General features: G+C 31.9%; 1 protein-coding gene across 1 annotated transcript; it reads right to left on the bottom strand.

The window, feature by feature from the left end:
* Nucleotides 1–2,564: 2,564 nt before the first annotated feature.
* LOC147816415 (uncharacterized) lies at nucleotides 2,565–6,204 on the bottom strand. The gene is made up of 2 exons (XM_087162546.1): nucleotides 3,597–6,204; nucleotides 2,565–3,512 (listed from the first exon to the last, which is right to left on the bottom strand). Exons 1-2 carry the CDS (start codon nucleotides 4,918–4,920, stop codon nucleotides 3,145–3,147), a joined length of 1,692 nt encoding a protein of 563 aa, XP_087018672.1. The 5' UTR covers nucleotides 4,921–6,204; the 3' UTR covers nucleotides 2,565–3,144.
* Nucleotides 6,205–17,947: the final 11,743 nt, after the last annotated feature.

The raw sequence follows: 17,947 nt of genomic DNA, 5'->3' as shown, positions 1-17,947 counted from the left end.
AAAAAAAATAAAATTTTTTGAAGAGGGTAGTTTTCCTTTTGGAAAATATAAGAGTTCTCATTTTTTTAACTTCTAGAATAGTCGGATCTTCTAAAACTCATGTGTTTAATCTTAACTTTCGGCAGCGAGGAGCAGGGAGTGACCCTTTTTTTTTTGTGAGTGCGATCCTAGTCACTTGTCTATTGACAGATTAGAACCGGTCAAGTGTTTCTTTGGAGGGTGGATGCGAAGATCGTCAGCATTCTTTGCAGTATAGAATTCTTGCAGATTTCATTTTTGAACAACAAATGAAAAATTACCTAATTTATTTTTAAAGTAAAAAAATTAAACTATTAAAATCAACAAATTTTGAAAAAATCTTTTTTTATTTACCATAAGGTAATTAGTAAGGAGTTGTAGTGTAACATTCAATGTAGAAAATGCCTTTATAATCTCAGAAATAAAATTACTATTTGTTCTCGTGACTTTTTTAAAAATTAATTTCTCATCAAAGAGTAACAAGCAAACATTTTGCTTTACGGAGCACTTTATTTTAATTTTAATTATAATTCTACGATTTGTTTAAATTAATTTTCCTTATATTAATTTATTATGCTATTTAAATTTATAATATACTTTTTAAATTTATAATATAATTTTTTGTTATGCTTCATGTTTTAATATAAATTTATAAAAAAATTAGTAATTAAAAGCAAATCTATTACGAAACATTTACGAACAATCTTAAACCATCTCAATCAATAAGTCAACACAGATCATCTGTGCTGACTATTAATTGAGATGGTTTAAGATGACTAATTATGAACTAAAACTTGATGGATAGTAAAAAAGCTTCGTTTATGACGTCTGATAATGTAATATATAAAATTTAATTATTTGATAATGTAATATAAAAAATTTAAATTTTATATATATAATATATAAAATTTACTTTTATATATTTATGGTGTGGGGTACCTACAAGCTAGAATAAACAATGGGCTTTATAGCTGTTTTTTAATTTAAATCTTAGACTTCATTACTTTCACTTATAAAAAATATTTTTAAAGGGAATCGTGGATTGATTTTTTTTTTCATGAGTGTATCAAAAATATTGATAGAAAACATAGAATTTGCTCTGTTAGTCTACATCAGAATCGCAACAAAATGCTTTGAAATTATTAATTACACGCGGCTAATTGAGCTTATTTAAATGATAATGAAGAGCAGATTTTATTAAAATTAGTGACTAATCATCCAAATGATATTGACTTATACTTCAGGGCTTTGGTTGTGATATTTTATTCATCAGACTTCAACTTTAAATAATTTCAAAATTGCTGACTGGCAATGCTCTGATATTCACAAGTGCTCGGCATGAAACATTTTTCTTTTTAGGTCATTCAAAATGCTTTGTAAATACCACCCTTAGAAACTACTTTTATAATATTTGTCGAAATTGAAGACAAAAAATATGTTTATATGGGCCAAAAATTCACATTAAAGCAAGGTAAAAATCTAAAATACAGAAATACAGTCGAAATATAACAAATCACAGTACAGTGAAGCAAAGGAAACAGAGAACAAAACAGTTTTGATTATGGTAAGAAGCAGAAAACAGTTGTAAAACGATCACTAAAAACATTTAAACCTCAATAAAACTTATTTCTTTGCTTATTGGACATTCACATTCCCTTATTGTAGTTTGTTAGATTTCGATAGGCTTTCTGTTTTTAGTCACTACTTTTGGATGTAACTAGCCCGCATTTGCGTTAGATGAAGAGGAAAACCACATAAACCTCTCACTATTAGACTGACTGCAAGGGGATTTCAACCCCTGATCCGTCTACCACTATGGATATCTTAACTCAGTACTGAGGTCGGTGCGAACCGAGTGCAAAATTCGAATAAACCAGGCATTGCCGGAATCTGGTTCACCTCCTTGGGTGGCAATCACTCTATCTCCTGACCCACAACTGCTCTCCTAATCTTAATTTCCTTTTGGTACCACTCATTAAAGTCTTTCTCAACGATCGTTTTTAAGTAGGCATGAATGTATCTGCTATGCTAAGCTGGCCTACGCCCTCAGAAAACTAAAAACTGGTTCTAAAATTTCAAAATTAATATATAAAGTTAAATATTCTGAGAACTTGTGATACTTCGCAGAGATTCTCTAAAAATTTTTTAAATAACTGGAAGAGAAAAGATCTGAGTTCTCGAATGTTCTTTTAAAAATGTTTTTACCAGTTTTTAGTTTTCTGAAGACCTTGGTCACCTTACGCAATGCGGCAGTACAGTGGTTCACATATCTCTGCAAAAAATGTGGTTTATATAGATACTAATAGAATAATTTCTTTTCTAAGATATAATTTATGTTTTACCACAAGCTTGAATTACTCTTGAATTTTATAGAAAGAGGGAAAAAATATTATTATTTCACAGATGATAAGGCTTTGCTTCTCCTTCACGAAATATATTTGTACTATTATACTACAAGTAACAAAATATAAAATTACAAAGGACAGGAGAAAAATTTTTTCAGTCTTCATGTTCGATTATACTTTCATAATTTAACATTAACCAAGAATAACTTTGCAGTGTAAGACAATTGAAATCAGTGATGGTCACCGTATAATAGAAATGATCTCCCTTTTTTATCAGAAATTTTCCATCTCGAATTTATGAACATAAAATAATTTAATTCAAATTCTATAATTCCAATTTTATGATTCCATAATTACTGAGTGATCTTTTATATCCCTGAATGACCTATTGAACATTTAGTTTTATCTAATACATAATAAGCATGAAACCAAAATATTTTAGTTGTAGATATGTTACGTTTCAAAAAAATATTGCTTTTAAACAAAAAAATTACTACACATGAAATTTTCTACCTGCGCATGATATATTCATCTTTTTTCTTTTAATTTTATCGATCGTTTTAAGATTTTTGGTTGATGAGTTAATCTCTTCGTCAAAAACTATCAATTTGATAAAAGAATATTCTTATGCTAGATATCAAACGCGTTTTTCTAAGAACTACCTTTTTAAAGTTTTCAAGAATGCTTTATTCTTTTGGATTATTTTGCTGTTTATTTACATTGTTGACATTATTAAAAATCGTGGGTTTTCAGCACAGCATCGTGAAGCATATGCGCAACATCAGGGACCCCAGGAGGGGCCAGCAACAGGCGATGGCGGGGTGGTGTGGTTGGTGCCGGGGAACTCAGCTTCCTCGCACGGGTTAATGTTGGGCGAGGAGCCGGCAGCCTCCTCCTCCCGTTTCTGGAGGATTCGGGCTATCTTGAAAGCCTTTTCCATCAGGTCGTCTGAGAGCCCGTGGAAGTTTGGCCTTCTTGTAAGTTCTGAAGTGCTCTGATCTGCTGCAAAATTGGTGGTGTCGTGAGTTTTGCAATACTCGCAGTTAGCACCGTGGTCGGCAATGAATCTTTTCTTCAATCGTTGAATTGATTTTTGGAGCCGATGAATCTCAATGCCCTCCAGATTTAGGCCCCCAACGAGATAAAACACTGCGAAAAATGAAATTAATTATCTATGTTTTTATGAATAGATTTGTTAGCTACGTGTTATAAAAGATATAAAGTGTTACTTACAGACTACGATGCCCATTTTGTCAAATTTTACATCATACGATGTGTCCTCAAAATACTTCAAGTGCGCTCGATGGAATTCCGGCTGTGAAGTGAGTCTAAAAAATTTGATTCGTTTATGAAGTGATTCGGGCCAATTTTGAACGTTAGTTGTTATTATACCCGGAGGAAAAATTTGCTCGATCACATCTCTGTTCTTACGTTCTAATTGAACAGTGATGTGACCGTCTAAAAAATCGCGCATTTTAGTATTTAAAACGGAAATACCTACAGGCGTGACGTCATCAAAAACAACAAAACGTCTACCGGTAGCCAAACCAAGCTGAAATCCGCGTCTAGTGTCATCCCTTAAATTAATATTTGGACTACACCCCTTAAACAAATCTTTAAATGCCGCGGCAATAGTTGACTTACCCGCATCATAATCCCCGTACATCGCGACCCACCTTCGTTTAATTTTACCCAATTGAAAACTGTGAAATATATGTGTGAATAAATTTAAAATTAGCCCATACCCATACATAACGCGCATTAATTTACATAAAGCATAAATTTCATATTGATGATCCTCGGGTAAGTCATCAAACTTTTCGAGAATATCTTGCACTTCAGAAACAAGAAATTGTTCGTTTGTAGTGCGAGCCATTCTCTCAGTTTGATACGCGAAAACAACTTTACATGCATTAGACGCCGTTTTAACTCGATCTGGCATGGCGACATACATTTTGGAGTTTTCGTGATGATCTCCGAACTCCTCATACAAATGAGAATTTGGCCTACATATTTCAGAATAATCGAAACATAATTTATTTGGGTCGCTAATATCTTGATCTATTGCAAATTGGGTGAAAAGCTCGTGATTAAATTTTTTTTTATCAGGAATTTCGTATACATCATCATGATTTAAATTAATTTTAACTTGAACAAAATTACAGATGCCGGGAAAATCTTTGACATAATCAATAAATAATGGGGAGTTAACAATCACATTTTTATCCTGTAAGTATTTCCGTAGTTCATCAACTTTTAGATTTTCTTTTAATTCTATTAAAATGTAGGCCAAAGTAGTATTATTCCCGCGAACGTATGTTCCAGAAACCATTTTTTTCGGGAGCATCATCTCCAAATATAATAACATAGCTTCAAGTTTGGCCAAAAGGAAACACAATATAAAAAATTTGCCAGGCCTTTTGTTCATTCCCGAACGAAGAAAGCACCTGGCAAATCGAGGACAATCAATTTTTTGGTTAGGGGGGGACAAATTTAAATTCTGATTGGTATTTACCTCTGATCCATGGTCGATAGATCTATCCAATTGAGTATCCATTTTGAAATAAAATAAAATTAAATCACAAAATAAAATAAGAAGTTTATATTTAAATGAACAGAATATATCAACCGGAGCTCCAACTGAGTGCACAAAAAGTATAGAAATGGTGCAACGAAATTAAATATATAGGCAAAGTGAATAAATTAATCCGTTAAAATAAAAAAATAAAAAATGAAATCTTTTCAAAGAATGAATCCATCCGTTCGAATAATTAGTGCTTTTCTATTTTCAAATTTTCCTCCCATCCGCAGCCCAATCAGAAAAAGCTGAGAATCGTGACGTCAAATTTGAATTTACTCTTACTTTTATAAAAATGTTTAACGACTGTCGTTGTTAAACTCGAAGAGAGAAAAAGAGCTTTTTTTCTCCGTTTGACGTCACTAGCCAAAAAATATTTCTGCAGTTGAGAGCAAGAAGTATTTTTTGTTTTGTTTATTAGTCTCGGCGACGCCGAAGCATTCGGATGACTAGTAGAAGGAAGTGACACGTGATCAACTTCGAATCGAGAGAAATCTTCGAGAAATCGAAAACGATATATTTTATTCAGTTAATTTCGAATTTAGTTTTGTGCAAATTAACTTTGAATGTTTTAAATAGCAAGGACACCGATATGGGGAAATACATTGGGCTTTTGTATGATTTCTTTTTTCACACATATTTCGCACAATTTATTAACACGAATTATCTTTCATCAATATCAAGACTTAAAAATAATGTGCAGCGAAAAATGGGGTGCATATCATGTTTACAAAGAAAGCAATTCTTATTTTTATTATCGTTTTCTGACACTAAAAGAGTGTTAGGTTTAGAGGAAAACATTTGGTGCTTTTTTTATTTTTGTTTCGGAAGAACAGTTTTCGTAAGAACAGGGCAGATTTAGTATCCTAAAGCGTGGAAAAATTATAAAAAGTATATAAATGTACACTTTTCTTTAATTTAAACATTACTCATAATTAAAAAAAACATTGTAATTTTTATTGTATCATTTCTAAGATTTGGCGGCACATTTAAGAATTTGGCGGCACAGTGGTTGAGAATCACTGCTCTAGTGCAACGTTATTAAGTACCTACCTATCAAAAATCGGGGAAAGAAAAAAGTTATTTTCTTCTTTTAGTTCACTCATAATCTTAGTTTGCTTAAACAGTGACATTAAAAAAAAAAAAAAAAAAAAAAACTTTTTTGAAAAAATTATATATTTTGGGATTTGCATTTTAAAATATGTTCAGAAAAAACTATAAATCTGAACAAATACAGTATTTTAATATTTTCTGAGTTTCGAAAGATGTGCGCTTCTTCAGTTGAACGTAGGTAGCCGTTAACTCAAAAACGGCTGTAGAACAAATTACTAGTATAAGATGAACCGGGTTCAAACCTTACCGGTGGCTGATAGATGCAAATTTTGTTCCCGGCTCGCATCGACAACAGTGCTGACGTAAAATATCATTAGTGGTAGCATGCGTTTGAATCCTCTTGCCATCTTTGTAACCGGGGAAGGTTTTCGTGGTTTTTCTCTGCGTGTAACGCAAATGCGGTTAATTTCCTGAAAGAAGTCGCCTACAAGTACTAGCTTGATCGAAGAGTTTCCTTGCATCTCGGTTCAAAATTACGACGCTACGGTGTTGAACGTAGGTAGTTGTTAACTCAAAAACGGCTGTTGATCAAATTACTAGTATACGATATTAGTAATTCTGTATTAAATGAAATTAGTATATGAAATTAATGTTTTTGGATAGACGATTCAAAAAACCTTTGCAGATGATAAGATCTTTTAGTTTACTTCAAAATTTTAGAGGAGTAATTCGGTAACTGCAAAAATTAATTTTTCTCAAAATTAAAAAAAAAATCTACTTTTTCCTTCGACATTAACTTTCTTGTTTATGAAACTAAAAACATAAAATAATAGTTCGTGTAACTCAATGAAATATGCAGTGAACGAATGTATTTCGTACCAGTAGCCGGATTAAGCGTACGCGGGGACCCTAGGGGCCCTTAGATTAAATTTTTTTTCTCGTGAATTTTTTATTTATTCAAATATAAATGTCAAATAATAATTATCAGTTGATGTTATACAGCTGTATTATCTTTACTCGAATGAAACCGGTTTAAACATGGAGGACTTAGTGACTCGACAGATATAACGTGATTCAGTCACCATTTATTCCACGGGGAGCCTTAAGTTGGTGGGGATCGAATCCACGACCTCTTGCACATGGACTCAGTGCCCTACCAACCAGACTATGCCAGCCGCTCTATTTTCGCCAAATTACAGTCCCTGGCCATATTATTAGACGCACTGTAGGATTTTATGTCAAATTATAATTATCAGTTGATGTTAAAAAAAAAGTTTAGCAGTTCTGTAAGGAAAAACGACAATAAAAATGTTTTTTTTTAATAGTTATTATAATAAAAGGTAAATTAATTCGTCTTGTTGTGTAAATGTGATCATCAAAGGTTTCTATTTTGGTCGGAAACATGCCTTTGGGGTTGGCCACTGCATCAGGATTTGTTTTTTTCTTCTGAAAAGGGAAAAGGAAGTTCCATTTAACTGCCTGGAAACTGGGTAAAGAAATGCTTACCCTGAGGGTTACCAATGAGACACAGTGGATCCCACACAAGGAGAGAGGAAATATCCAGACCACCCTGATATTTCGTGAAAGATGTCCCCTACATTATAATCAGTGTTGTAGCAAAGCATTTAATCAGTGTATGTTAAGCTTCTGCATTTAATATAAATATCTCTTAATATACATAGCAAAGAAACTCAGTCAATGTTCGTATATAATTCTGACAAAATATAATTCGGTTATATTTGACCAGCCTGCCCCTTAAATAAAGCATTTTAAATATAATTTTTTTAAGAACAACTAACAGCATTTAAAAAAAAGTGCCATCAACCAGTGAATCAATTAGTAATTAATGAATTTATTAGTAAGACAAATTGTTTCACAATAAATCCTACTAATTGTTTAAAAAAATCTCTGACTAAGAAGTGGGGAGAAAAGTTATTATGGATCAATTTTATTATTCAGTCTTGTTTTATTTTTATAATTTCAAAAATTATAAAAAGAATAGTGATTCGTCTGTTGATTATTCTAATCTATTTTCATAAAAAATAATTATAACAGTTGTATTGGATTCTTTTCTGAGAACTGAGAGAGGAGTTTCACGGAGACGGCATGGCGAAGGTTTCATATGGATACAACACGCGTCTTTTCCATTGCAATTACTTGTACAAGATGTCTGGACCTCCCATACTCACTAAATTAAGGATGCAAAGGAGGAACGTAAGCGATGAGGAAATTTAGAATCACTTAAATTATCACATAGGACAATTCCACATCCTACAATTTAAATATGATTATTACTGATGGTGCTTCAATTATTTTAACCTTCTCTTTATTTGATGCGTTAAGAATATATCATAAAAATAATACATTAAATAATGAATGTTAATACTAACTTTCAAAGAGACAATTATATATATATATATATATATATACTTAATACATTGCGAATATATATATATATATATATATATACTATTCAGCATGCCAACTCAAGAAAATCAAAAAATTGATTGGGGGGGGGATGGAAGCAACGTATTATGAACTTTTAACTATTAGACATACTATTTAATTATATTTCTTTTAAAGACAACAATAATAAAGTTAAATAACTAGAAAGAATATAAAAAAATAATTTACTTTGAACTGATACCTAATTCCAAAATTTTTGAGATGTAAAAACTTGTGTTAAATTTTACTAATACAACAAAGAAAGAACGTGCAGCCGTAAAATAACTTCCGTGGCTGATGTATCATGGGTTAGATTTTCATTGCCGTAATGGTAGCCAAGGGAAACTTTCGTAGTTTTCATCTCTTTGTGACGAAAATGCCGGTTAGTTCCATCAAGAAGTCCTCCACGAAGGTAAATTTCTCTCAATACCTTATGCAAAAGTTCCTTTGTCTTCTGGATTGAATTCAAAATTACAAGGCTACGGAGTTGAACATCGGTAGTCGCAAACTCAAACTTGGGTTAAAAGTTTTGAGTTCAGAGATATACTTTTTTCTGATGAATAAAATACTATCTAATTTCTCAAGTTTTATGCAAAATCTTTTAAACCTAAAAATCATATTACTTTATAATTGGATTAATTATTCATGCACAAGAGTATTTCATTATAAAAATTTGAGAATTCCATGAGATGCCTACTATTGAATGTGCTTATTCTCTCTCTCTTCCTCTGTATATATATATGTATATGTATATATATATATATATATATATATATATATATATATATATATATATATATATATATATATATATATATATATATATATATGTATATATAATGTTTTAGCAGCTTATAATACATTATGTATTTTGACTGAACAATAATACGTTGTTTTTTTTGTGTGTATCATCTATATAACAACAATATCAGAGACATACCACAAAGTTTTCATGATTGTTGACTAGAGAGCTTGTTAAGTGTCGACGAATATGACAACATCTCAAGCTCTCATTGTACCTAAAAATAATTATAAGTTCTGCTGTGAAACGCCTCTGATGACTCCCTGTCACGCAGGTTAAACAATATGAAAGGGTTATATGAACAAATTTGTAATAATTAGCAATCACTACAATTCATTGACATGCTTCTTAGACGAGTTTAACAAGGGTTTTAAAAATATACATATTAAACGAGAGTGTTACGAAACACCCTGTTCATATCTGCTGTCTATAAATATCAATCAAAAAGCTTTAAATTGTAATTCAAGTTGTCTTTAAATTGATACAACAAACCACTAAGATTTAGAATATGGAAATTGTGTGTGGAAATTTCGCTTTGGAAAGTTTTTAACTTTGGAGCTCTGCATTTTGATAACTAGGAGACTTCAAAAATTTTAATTAAATTTTAGTAAGTTTTAGGATTTACAAAAACAAACTTCAGAGTGTTTCAGTAGAAGTTATTGCATAAAAGACCAACAAAAAGAGATACAAAGTTGATCATTAAATTTATCAATTAAATTTTCTAACTAGAAAGCTGATATCTAACTACATATCAAAATATAACGATGGGGTCGCAGTTTTCCATAGCTGTCGGTTCATTTTTATTGGCCAGAAAATCACGTGGTAGGATTCAGTTTTCCTCATTCATTTCCATATTGTTTTAGTTATCATCAGTATAAAATTAACGAAAGTTATAAAAGTATTGCATTTCTATAAATATCTTTGTATCCCTAATTAAGGCACAAGCGTAAGCAAACAGAATTCCTTTTAGTGCATATATTATGTTAAGTGACAATTACTGCGAAAGAGATTGTTGAGCGGCAGCGAACAGGGGCATAGCCCCCGAGTTTCTAATATAGATGCAGGAACATACAACTTATTTCAAATGGCAGAGAATTTCGTAAGTGAAGTGAAATTGACCACTGGACAAAAAGTTTTCAGAAATTAAAAAAATTAAGCGTTTTTTTAAAAAAAATATTTAATTCATTGCTGCACATTGTCAAAATAAATTAAGATTAACTCATACAACAAACAAAATTACGATAAAATAAATAAAAATGTTTTGAAATTAGGTATAAAAGATTAGTTTTCTTCAAAAGTATGCTAAGCAGTTATTCCTTTATTTTTCCTTCAACTAAGGACAATGTCAGAAAATTTATGCACAATCAACTAAATGCTTCGCTGCATAATGCATTAAAACTCAGCGAATGAATTAACAAATGAACACGAGTTTGCAAGAGAAGAAGCTTTAGTAAAACTGTTATTCAATCTTACAATTTCGGGCAAATTAATTATCATGAGACATAGAATGATTTTATCACCTGTTGTTGCGAGGAAAGTTGTTGTATTAAGTCTGGCAATGAAGATGAAAGGCTTTAATTGAAATACTGAACCTATTGATGCGTGTAGTTTTTATCAGAAATATTAGATTCCGGCACCACATATGCACGTTGTGACACGTTGACAAGAGCTATTTAAAATATAATTTAGTTAAAATTAGAGGATATAGTTTATTAAAGTGTAAATTTAAATTGTGGATATTTTAGATGTATGAAGTAATGGTGGCTAAGAAATTAAATCTGCTGATCTTTAATGAGACATCTTTATTTATTTTATCTTATTTTTCAATTTGAGTGATCACTTAGACTCAGAAAAATTAGTTTTTTATCAGGCATTAACTATAATATATAATGGAAACTTGTTTTGAGACACATGTGCCATTTGATATGTATACTTATCGAGATAAAAAGGCACTTCGTACCCTTTTGCACTGTAATAAAAATCCGGATAGAATTGCGGTATAAAGTACTGGCACTCTAAGTGCCGGTATTTTTTTTTTTTTTCATAAAATATATTTTTACCGTAAATTAGTTTATAAATCAAACATACACACAATGAATTGGTGTGTTCTACTACACTAAGAATTTTTTATTTTATTACACTACTTTGTAAAGTAGCCGATACGTGTATTATATTAAATTAAAAGTATAATAAAATATAATACACGTAAGAGACAGTAAATGTACACTGGTGTGCAAAACTTAAGAAACAAGTGCGTTTTTTTAAATAACTCTACAAGAAATCATCCGATTGACATGAAATTTGAATATGATGTAGATTATTTTGTACTTAAACGATGGTAAAAGAATAATGCCGCAGAAATGAATATAAAGCTTAAAGTAGGGTATGGAACAAAAAAAGGCTTTATTTGACATATAGCGGCGTTGCACATGATTGCCTGAAGAAGCGTAAGTACAACTGGCAGATGTTCCCTAGTATGGGATATGCCCTCCCCTTACTGTAATCATTGCTTGGCATCGTCTCTCCATGCTAAGCACCAGATTATCCAGGAGTTCTTGGGGTAAACGTCTCCATTCCTCCTTTAGCGCATCTTTCAACTGATGGGTGCTACCAGGAGGATACTGTCGTGTCGCTAGACGTCTCCCTAATGCATCCCACACATGCTCTGTGGGATTTAGATCTGGAGAGTAAGTTGGACCAATCCATTCGTGTGACATTTTCACTTTCCAGTAGCTCTTGAACATTAGCAGTACGGTGTGGCCGGGCATTGTCATCCATAAAAATGAAGTCTGGTCCAATGGCCCCTCGGAACAGACGCACATGGGGTAGGATTACCTCATTGCAGTAGCAGTCTCCAGTCCTTACAGAACCTCGGTCAAAAATCTGTAGCTCAGTCCGCCCGTTCAACATAATGCCACCCCTGACGACTACTCCAGGACCACCGTAACCATCTCTTTCCGCGATGTTATTGGGATGAAATTGAGCTTCAACCTCTCTCCAGATCAACTGACGGTGAGAATCGCTTGTAGCACTAAAACGACTCTCATCTGTGAAGAGGACGCGACTCCATTGATGAGGTGTCCAGGTTTCGTGTTCTCTGCACCCCTCTAAACGGTGCCGCCGATGGCTAACTTTTAAAGGTATGCAGTGTTCAGGACGTCTAGCAAATAAACCACCTTTGTGGAGGCGTCTGGCCACTGTAAATCTTGATACTTGTCGTCCTGTGGCTGTGCACAGTTGCTGAGATATGGCGCTCGCTGACTGAAAACGGTTTCTTTTCGCCTGGAGGACAATGTAACGTTGTAACAATGTCATCTCTTGGTGTTGTTTTCCTTGAACGGCCACTACCAACCTTCCGAACAGCTGTACCAGTAGTTTTAAAGGCATTCCAAGCAGAGAAGCAACATTTTTGTTGATCCCGAACTCTTCGGCGACACTGGTCACACTACGCCCCTCCTCAAGCTTCCCAATCATTCTTCCTCGAGTAAAGTCGTCTAAATGATTTCTTGAAGACATGTTTCACAAAACAAATCGCTTGCACTTGCAGCGAATGTCTTTAACTACGGTGCTCTTCATCCTTTTATCACAGCTTTGACCTGCGCACGCCGACCCACAAGGTTTAGGTACACTTACATCACCTACGACGTTTTATTTCTAAAATTTGCATACAAATAATCTTTCTACTGAATTACGTGCATATTATACTGCAATTTCATGGTATCTTATACTTTGTTGGGGAGCTGTGGCCGAAAAACCACTTGTTGCTTAAGTTTTGCACACCAGTGTATTATATTACGATTAAATAAAAAGTAAAAATCACTAATATGAAATGATTTATACATCATTTTTTTAAAATAAAATTTGCTTATAAATCAAACATGCGCACAAAGAAAACATAAAGACAAACTCGAACAGGGCCTCACAGAATGGATGATAATAGCAATTATGCAAGTTAAAATCACTTAATTTAGTTCACAAAGATTTCAAAATTGAAATATAATTATTCTTATTATAAAATTAAAAATATGCATACCTATTTTAACGACGAACAACCAATTATTCGATCAAATTACAACAAATCACTAACGCAAAAGTCTCAGTCACAAACGCTAACTTTCGGCGTTAAGAAAGCGTGTGCAACATATAAATATTTTCGGAAGGGAAAATATTTCTCGCTTTGAATGAATAAAAATTTCGTGTAAGATAATGCTATTATGAAGGATTAGATTTAAATCACATCCTTTAAACTGTATATGAACGCTGAATTTTGGGCTAACCCGGAATAAACTGCTGCTTCACACAAAAATGTTTGGGTCGCCCAGCGTCATATTCGGAGAGACATTCATTATACCACAGTTTTTACAGACTGAATCCAAAAGTTAGATATGGTATTTGATAAACCACCTTAGCGTAAAATAATTACCACTATTTTTAATAAGGCAGCACTCTTAAAGTTTTTGTATTCTAGTTAACAATAGATGCCGATTGTAAGCATCTAGGCAGTGACATGGTTCGTTTTACGTCTTAGTCGCTAATCGTGTTGCTGTTGTTTCTCATGCCTTTTGATAACAAGCCTGCTTGGTAAAAGCAAGCGAATTTAAGGCAGAGAGAGCGTTTCCTGTTTTGATCAGCGCCATTTACGGCCAAGAATACGACTTCAGCCATACACATTTCGCAGCCTGTTTATAAATCGGTCCCATTCGTACATCCATTCTTTCACAGTTCGTAATTTTGACCTGAACGAGAGAAGGATCAATCTCCAATCCAGTACCCCTAGAAGTATGATTTGTTATGAGAACTTTGTGATCCAACTGATTTAACGGGCACCAGACACCATTTACTACACGAGGAGATTTCGGCCGGCTGGGATTGAAAGCACAACTTGGGCATGGGTCCAGCTCCTTCCCAATCAGGATATCCCGGTCTTAATTTTTCTTACTAGACTACAATTTCTTATATATATATATATATATATATATATATATATATATATATATATATATATATATATACTTTAGCTACCTTTCCTGCTTCTATAAATTTTTACGAACCTTCAACCTAATCTAGGAAAACTAGAATAATTAAATTATATTGTATTTTAATTCAGATAACAAGCCTATTTTTATCTCTAGTTTGCAGAGTATGTAATACCGCTGATGGGCTAAGGGATAAGGCTTTCTAACTTAGAAGGACAACAAGTTTCTCGCCTTTTCCTTTCTCTTCTGTAAGATGAGATAAATTCCAAGTCCCAGAAAAGCTCATAAAATGTGTACCGGATTAAGTTGATTAAGTCGGATCCTTATTCTTTGGAAGTTATCAACAAGAGGTCTGGAAAGGACAGCCTTCCAACTAATTGGAAGATTACCCCCCACAATTAATCTTCATTTCAAGAATCACGTTAGAAAACATTTTTACGCTGATAAGACTATTATTTAATCGGATTAAATATAGAAAATTAACAAACAGTTTTAAAAGAAGCATCAAATGTTTTATAATTCTGTATAAATATTGTTTTACAAATAGTTCTTAAGCTGCAAAATTTAAATAAGTTTATATAACAATGTTAAAAGGCCTAGCCTATTCTAACAGGATTTCAAAATGATGAAAATCTTTATAACTGCAGGAGAAAAAAAAAACTTAACTGAAGTTGAATTTATTCAAATTAATAATAAAATTGTGAATTATGTTTTATTAAGTTTATTAAAAAGAATGACATTTTTATAATGCTGGGTGCCCTGACTGCTTTCAAAACAGGAAAACAGTGATGGATCTGAGATTGTTAAGAAATTATTGCAGTCAATAATTTAGTTGCAAAATTTAAAATGTTCTTCCGAAGTTTCCTGTTTTAGCAATTTTACAACAACTGCTATTGCAAATGGTCATTATGTATATAAATACTGTAATATATATACTGTATATATTATGTATACATTATGTATATATATATATATACTGTAAATCATTTGAAAATATTTTTGAGTTACCTGATGTATTTTGAATTAGTTGAAATTATTTTTGAAGTTCATCATTCACAGCCACATATTCTAATGTGACATATTGCGAAATAAATTACAATAATTCTTCTTTGATTTATAGGTCTTGTTCGTTTCTTGTTCACACCCACAGAAAATTCAAGAACTGCAAGAAGGGGCATTTATGCAATGTTAATGTGTTGAAGAAAATTTTTTCTTAATTGTAATCGATTTCTATCTAGAATTTCACAAAAATCATGAGTCTAATATAAGACAATTTGTATGTTCTGAATGCAATTTATATATTTCATTATTATAGGAGCTTGACGATATACTTAAGATATTTAAATTTTGCAATTGTTGCTGGGTTTAAAATTTCAATTTCGTTGATAAAGTACAGTTTTATGAAGATTTATCTGTAAGAATTATGGAAAAAAAAGTTATTCTATGTCGGTTATAAGATAAATGTACTTTTTTTTCGGAAAAAAATATTTTTTTGGGTTACTTTCATTTTTTTATTGGTGTCATAACTATTATTTCAATTTTCATAAATAAAGGGCAGTCAGAATATAAATGCATACTATTTTATTCTCAAAAATTGCTTTAGGATAATATACGATACAATCTTATTTAAACTTTATTCTGAAGTATGATATATTTTTCATTTAATTCGTTTAATTAATTTGTTTGTTTTTTATGAATATTACGCGTCAGTAACTTCTTGGTGCAGAATGTATGCTCAAATTTTAATTTGTTTTCTTTAATCAGAATGGTATGACTTTTTAGTAATCACCCTCTATTTTTAATTGTAACTGGAATATATAACCGGCGAAGATGTGTTTGCACTTTCCCGTTATACACTATTGTCGATATTCCCTAGACTGATATTTCTTTTTAATTTTAAAAGCCATTATCCAAGCAAATTTACATCATTGTTGTATATTTCCTAACCGAAAATTATTAATTATAGCCAAAAGGTCAATAAAATAAAAAATTAAATTTCACTTAAAAATTAATTTATTATTTAATTAATAATTTTTGGTTATTAACTTAGTAAATTATTTTTAAAAAAAAGGGAATTAAAAAAAATATAATTCTCTATTTTTCCGTGATTTACATTCGCATAACCAAACTTACACGCTTTGCCGAAACATTGTCATTGCATGCAATAACCATATAAGGTATAAAGTAATTATCATATTTCATACTTTATTTAAAAGTTAAAGAGTATTGTATATAATGTAGAAGATTGTTTGCAATGTCGGAATTTTTAACGTTAACTACTTGAGCATTCTAATCTTTACTGTAGCTTTGTTTCTGATTATAATGCGAGATTCCGTCATTTCTTGACCATTACTAGTGGAATTTATAATGATATAATCCCTAAACTGAAATTATCACCAATCAACATTTGAACCACTTTTTTAGTTTTCTTAATTCAATAACTAACAATTCTAACTATAGTTCTGTGTCGAATTACAATACAAACAACGGCAGTTTCCTGATCATTAACCCTTTGACGGTCAGGGATATGAGCAGTTTTCGTTTCATTAATTCGCGCAGTATTACGAGCAAACAGTAGTCGAAAGTGGCAACTGTTTTACCCCGCCGTTCTTCCGAAAATGTCACCCTTCTCTGGCGAGGCCAACTGCTCCGCTTTCTGGAATTGTTAAAATAAAGTGGTAGCAAATTATGTAGTAAAATTAGTTGGAGAAGGTCAGTTACGCCTACTTTTTAATTGAGTAACCAGTAGATTGTTGCTGTAACGTTGTATTTTATATGATACTTATAATTTTTGATATTTAGTGGTGAAAAAATTACTTAAAAGAAAAAATACTAAACTGAAAGTAACTTGAATTTCGCTACCTCTAGAAAATACTATTTTACAAAGCGGTGCCGTAGACAGCTCGCCTCACGCGTTTTAAAAATTTCTTAAAGTATTTGTAGTACATAAATAACAGTTTTTACGTACTTTTAAATAATAAATGATAATTATTATTAGTAAATTATAAATGATTATAATCAATTATATAAATAATAGTTAGTTATAAATATAAGACAAATATTAAATTGAAAGGACTAAATAAATACAACTAATGTAAAACTTTATGAAACATTTAAATAAAGTTCTTACCTAAATACTCTGAACAAAGTCTACATCAGACTCAAAACTTAAAAACTTGATAAGATAAGCTTTCTGCATCACAATCATAATCATCATCATAATTATCTAACTTTCGCTTTTCATCCGTTTTACTTTACAAACACCCTAAAAAATGCGCCAAAATAAGCATAAAAAGAACAAGGTAAAAAAATTAATTCCCCCTTCATTATGAAAAAAAATTCATGGAACCCGTACTGCCTTCTGTAGGCAGTAAAACTAACTATGTTTCGAGAGTAAGATTCGTTTTTAACATAGTTAGTGCAGAATAATAATGGCGAAAGATCTCAGCTCGTCAGCGCGCATTGGAGAGATATTTCACTACGCGAGCAGTGCTCGTTACTAACCATTACGGTCGAAATCTTGCTCCCGAGCGGATCTCGTTTGCGCGCATTATGAAGCACGATTCGATTGCGAGCTGAACTCGTTCATAACCGTCAAAGGGTTAAAAGATAAATTTATCAGAAGAGAGGGGTTGTGCAGACCTTATCATTTTTTATTGTTCCATAATTCCAGAAACAACTTATTTTAAGCAGTACAGTTTTGTTTTTTAAGTTTCTGTTAATAATTCCG

The sequence above is a fragment of the Parasteatoda tepidariorum genome, chromosome 1 (genome assembly GCF_982258835.1).
Source record: "Parasteatoda tepidariorum strain Cologne lab strain chromosome 1, Ptep-v5.0, whole genome shotgun sequence".
Taxonomy (NCBI): Eukaryota; Metazoa; Arthropoda; class Arachnida; order Araneae; family Theridiidae; genus Parasteatoda; species Parasteatoda tepidariorum.
Note: the sequence above shows the minus strand (reverse complement) of the source record. Positions and strands in the feature narration are given on the sequence as shown.

Bases quoted from the DNA above. Each gene is read 5' to 3' on its own strand.
- LOC147816415 (XM_087162546.1), bottom strand. From the start codon at position 4,920: ATGGATACTCAATTGGATAGATCTATCGACCATGGATCAGAGGTAAAT. The intron at 3,513-3,596 runs GTAAGTAACACT...CATTTTTCGCAG, and splicing joins CAAAATGGGCATCGTAGTCT to TGTTTTATCTCGTTGGGGGC.